Here is a 4431-nt window from a genome sequence, read left to right on the forward strand (position 1 = left end):
ATTGGTGGACACACACCACATCAGCTAAAAGAGATCATTTTGTCTATCAGATCCTCAATCACATACTTACATGGCCCACACCATAGAGCTTGACCAGCCAAGCTTATATGGTAGCACAAGAAAATGAAATGGTATGTGATCCCAATATTGAAATCTGGAAGAAATCAGTCATAGAAAGACAATGGCCGGTGGAGTCTTCTTCCAGGTCTGCTACCAAAAACTGTACAATCTTCACTCAGCAAGCATCCATTCTTGTGTCAACCTCAACTTCTTTAATATATATATACGTGCATGATACTTGTTATGCCTTTGGTCTCCCATCTGACCGACTCCTCAGCAATACTAAATTATTATCATATATGAATGAAGATACAGATGGTGGTGCGTATGATGCCTCAGGCTGCTATTTTTGTATGCTACATTGAATAGTCTGGCACGGAAGCAAGCAGAGGAGAGAGAGAGAAGGAAAGAGATGGAAAAAGATCCGTGGAGACAGCAGGAAAGAGAGAGGGAGAGAGAGGGAGAGAGAGAGAGAGAGGGAGCAGAAGGACAGAGATGATGGGGAGGCAAATCTAGAAGGGATCACATGGAATTGCCTTCCAAGTGCTTGTGGGGGAGGGGCAGATCCTGCAAAGACCACAAGAACTCACACAACCAAAGAAAAGCGAGGGCCGACGGTGACGTCAGCGAATCTCATGCCAGGATTGGGTGGTCCACCACCACCGAGCCTTTCCCCGCTTCTGCTCCACGCCCTTCATCTGCTGGCCTTCCGCCCCTCCTCAGCCCTCGATCATGGCCGCACTAATCTCGTAGCAAGTTGCTTAACTTTGGCCCGAAAGGACATGTCAGGAGGTGGCTTACATATAAAACATCACTCCATGGGGGACGGGGGAGAGGGAAGTGCCGTTTCTGTGGTGGCTTCGCTTGGTATCCAATTCATAGATAGAGCCGAGGGGATTCCTTTCGAGGAGGTGAGATTTTGGTGGGTTGCAAGGTGGATTATATTTGATCGTCTTGCTGGAGGTTGGAATCCGCTGGTGAGAAAACACAAGGGAAGTGAACAGAAACCTCTCCTCCTCCTCCTCTTCTTCTTCTTCTTCTTCATTGCTGTTGTAGTTGTCGTCATCGAGAGAGAGAGAGGAAGAGAATATGGCTGTTGATCGGGAGGCACAGTTTCATGTGCTGGCTGTGGATGACAGCCTCATCGACAGGAAGCTCATCGAGAGGCTCCTCAAGACCTCATCCTACCAAGGTACTCTCACTGCTTATACTTACTTGCATGAATGGGGAACAGCGGATTCGCCACCCACTCGATTCAAGTGTTTCTGAGAGAAATGTGTTGTTTGCTTCAGTTACCACAGTAGACTCTGGGAGCAAAGCCTTGGAATTGCTGGGGTTGAGAGAGGACCAGGATATCTCATCGCCTTCCTCACCGGACAAGAACGTAAGTCAAATCGTCCATCGATTTCACAGCATGGGTTCTTCTCGTTTCTGATGAATCGTGATGGATGGTAATCGTGCTTATAGGAAATAGCGGTGAATTTGGTCATAACAGACTACTGTATGCCCGGGATGACAGGGTATGATCTGCTCAAGAAGATCAAGGTAGAACTGATGGCTGGTCCGATTTCCATTCTTCGACTTTTAATTGCTTTTTTAGCTTGTTTCAAGATAGTTATGTGTGTTTGTGTGTGTGTGCTTGGTTTACTTGTTATATCAGGGGTCATCATCTTTGAAGGAGATTCCAGTTGTGATCATGTCCTCTGAGAATGTGCCTTCCAGGATCAACAGGTGAGGAAGTGGATTCCTTACCATTAAATTCTTGCATGAGATTTTGGTTTGGTTTCACTCGGCATAAATGGAGCACCTTTACAGTCTTGCAACTTTAAGAAAAGGTGAAGTAGGAAGGACAATAAAAGAATCCCAAGATGCTGTTGGTTTCTCTTCCAGCTTTCTTAAGTTTACAGTGACCAAGATATGAACTTTGTTCCAGAGGCTGATACCTCAAGAGCTGTATCCAATTTGTTGCCTTTTAGGAATTCCAGAGGCTGCCACTAATTTATGCAGCTAAGAAGTCCCAAGAAAGAGATCCAGCTCAAAATACTACACGGATGGGATTCTTCTTCTTCTTCTTCTTCTTCTTCAATTCACTTGCTTTTCATCAAAAGAGGAGAGAAACAAAAAAATAATAATAATAATAATAATAAAGGCAAGCAGTAAATTAGATCTTCCCTGGTTCACACAGTATCTCATATCTTGCCCATCACTGGGGGTAACGAGCGAGGATGGGGGGAAACATCCAAACCAGCAAGTGGTCCTCGAGGCATGTTTGTTTTCCCAACTTTGGTTCATAAAAGTTGGGTCGGAGTCATCTGTGCGGTGGTCATAGCTTGGGTGGAATCAGGATAAAGCCACCCCTATACGCCAATAAAGTCAAACATCCAAAATCTTTTCCATGTTGATGTTAGATTTGCTCAATATTCTGAAGTTGATGTGATGAGAGAAAAAAGGATAGAAAGTCCCACCTTAGACTCCTTTCTTCTCACCTACATCTGACATGTAAATGCTTTGATGTGTCCTGATGACAGATGCTTGGAAGGAGGAGCTGAGGAGTTCTTCCTCAAGCCAATACAGCTTTCAGACCTCATCAGGCTCAGACCTTACATGCTAAAAGGCAAGTTGAAGGAGCAGCAACCATCACAACACCAAGAAACCAACAGTAGTACCATTAGCAGCTGCAGCAGTAATAACAACAGTAAGAGCAATAAAAGGAAGGCCATGGATGAGGGGCTTTCACCTGAGAAGACCAGGCCAAGATTCTCCAGTAGTAGCTTGGCATTGGTGTCATATGAAGAGACCACCTAATTGCTTACGCCATAGATCTTGTGTTCTTTTTCTCTCTCTTCGCCATCTACCTTGGATTGGGTTTCCTTGAATCATATGCCTGGAAACCCATATACATACACCTACTTGATTCCAATTTTTGTTGTTGTCATGATCTCCCCAACATCACAAGCAAATGTAAAAAAGAAAAATGGAGATTCAAGTCATGAATGGATAGATTGGATTTCTGAACTCAAAGCGTTTGCACATGGATGCGTTGCTACCTATGCCCTCTGTATTGCAGCATTCAAAGGACAATATGATGAAGAACCATAGCAAATCCAGCTGAGACGAGACAATAAAAGGCAGGAAGCCGAGAAAAAGTTCAGGACATCAGCCATTATTATGTTCCTTGACCTCTCAGACTCCATGCCGAAAGCTTTTCAGTGGCTTGCCAACCTTTGTCTGTAATGGCATGGGGGACTGCAAATTGCATGATTCAAAGCATCAGAAAAATTTGATCTACTAATAATGTATCTGAGCCTTTTTGGTTTGAACAGAGCATGGAAATAGCATTCGATCAAACCAAAGAGCTTAGATTATTCCCAAGCAAAACACTTGGCTTCCAGTATTACTTGGAGTAGCTGCATTTGACAGCCCACCGAAGGATCGCCTTGCACGCAACCACCAAATCATTTAATTAGTTCTTCAAAGGATTGTCCCCATGCCTTCTTCCACGGCAATTAATTCTTGCTTCCAATAAAAGGGAAATGCTTTTATGATGAGAACTTACAACAGAATTTTTTTGCTAGATTTTAGTAAGATTAAAAAGGCATTTTTACAGTTGAAGGACGACTGTGATTCCATTCTTACCATTAAAAAGTGCAACCTGATGCCTTGAGAGTTAGAATCTTAGTGTCTCTTGTGTTGAGCAGTTTTGATCCAAAATGACATCATTTCTTGTGAGGACTATAACAAGAAACACTTTTGGTCTCTTCCATATGACTCTCTATTAATAATTTAATAATCAAAAATTAAAACATAAGATTTTTATAAATATTCATAAAAATCTTAAAATAAGTTGTATATATTTCTAACATAAACTAATCACATTGTTTTTGAATAATTTCTATTAGTTTTGTCTCTTTCATATTAGTTTTTAATATTTTAGAGGTCAATAATTATTTTCATTATTTAATAAATTTACCATTGATTTTATAATTTGTATAATTTAATTTTTTTTTTAAATTTAACTAAAATTATAAAATTTGTTGGTTTTTAATCCAATTTTATATTCAGGGATCTAACCCTAAATCAAATTGAAATATGAAAAAAAAAAGAGAATCAATTTTTGTTGGATTATATATATATATATATATATATATATGAGATAAAATCATTCTTTCTTTCGATTTTAAAAAGATTATATATATATATATTTATTATTTGAGACATTAGAATGGATTAGAATAATATCAAACGAAAATCAAATAAATTAATTTTTTTAATTAGAAAAATCAAACGAAAATGTCTTCTAATCAAAACAAAAACTTGAAACGATTTCCTTAATCCCAAAAACTCTACCTACCAAAACCCACCGCTGATTAC

At 40.1% G+C, this 4431-nt stretch overlaps 1 protein-coding gene across 1 annotated transcript; it reads left to right on the plus strand.

Annotated features, from left to right (window-relative positions):
• Positions 1 to 879: 879 nt before the first annotated feature.
• LOC103970513 (two-component response regulator ORR9) lies at positions 880 to 3081 on the plus strand. Its single transcript, XM_009384310.3, has 5 exons — positions 880 to 1252; positions 1353 to 1444; positions 1528 to 1605; positions 1721 to 1791; positions 2589 to 3081. The coding sequence occupies exons 1-5, from the start codon at positions 1150 to 1152 to the stop codon at positions 2863 to 2865; spliced, it is 621 nt and encodes a 206-aa protein (XP_009382585.2). The 5' UTR covers positions 880 to 1149; the 3' UTR covers positions 2866 to 3081.
• The last annotated feature ends 1350 nt before the right edge of the window (positions 3082 to 4431 follow it).

Source organism: Musa acuminata, chromosome BXJ2-11 (assembly GCF_036884655.1).
Source record: "Musa acuminata AAA Group cultivar baxijiao chromosome BXJ2-11, Cavendish_Baxijiao_AAA, whole genome shotgun sequence".
Lineage (NCBI taxonomy): Eukaryota > Viridiplantae > Streptophyta > Magnoliopsida > Zingiberales > Musaceae > Musa > Musa acuminata.

Bases quoted from the DNA above. Each gene is read 5' to 3' on its own strand.
- LOC103970513 (XM_009384310.3), top strand. From the start codon at position 1,150: ATGGCTGTTGATCGGGAGGCACAGTTTCATGTGCTGGCTGTGGATGAC. The intron at 1,445-1,527 runs GTAAGTCAAATC...TCGTGCTTATAG, and splicing joins CTTCCTCACCGGACAAGAAC to GAAATAGCGGTGAATTTGGT. The intron at 1,792-2,588 runs GTGAGGAAGTGG...TCCTGATGACAG, and splicing joins GTGCCTTCCAGGATCAACAG to ATGCTTGGAAGGAGGAGCTG.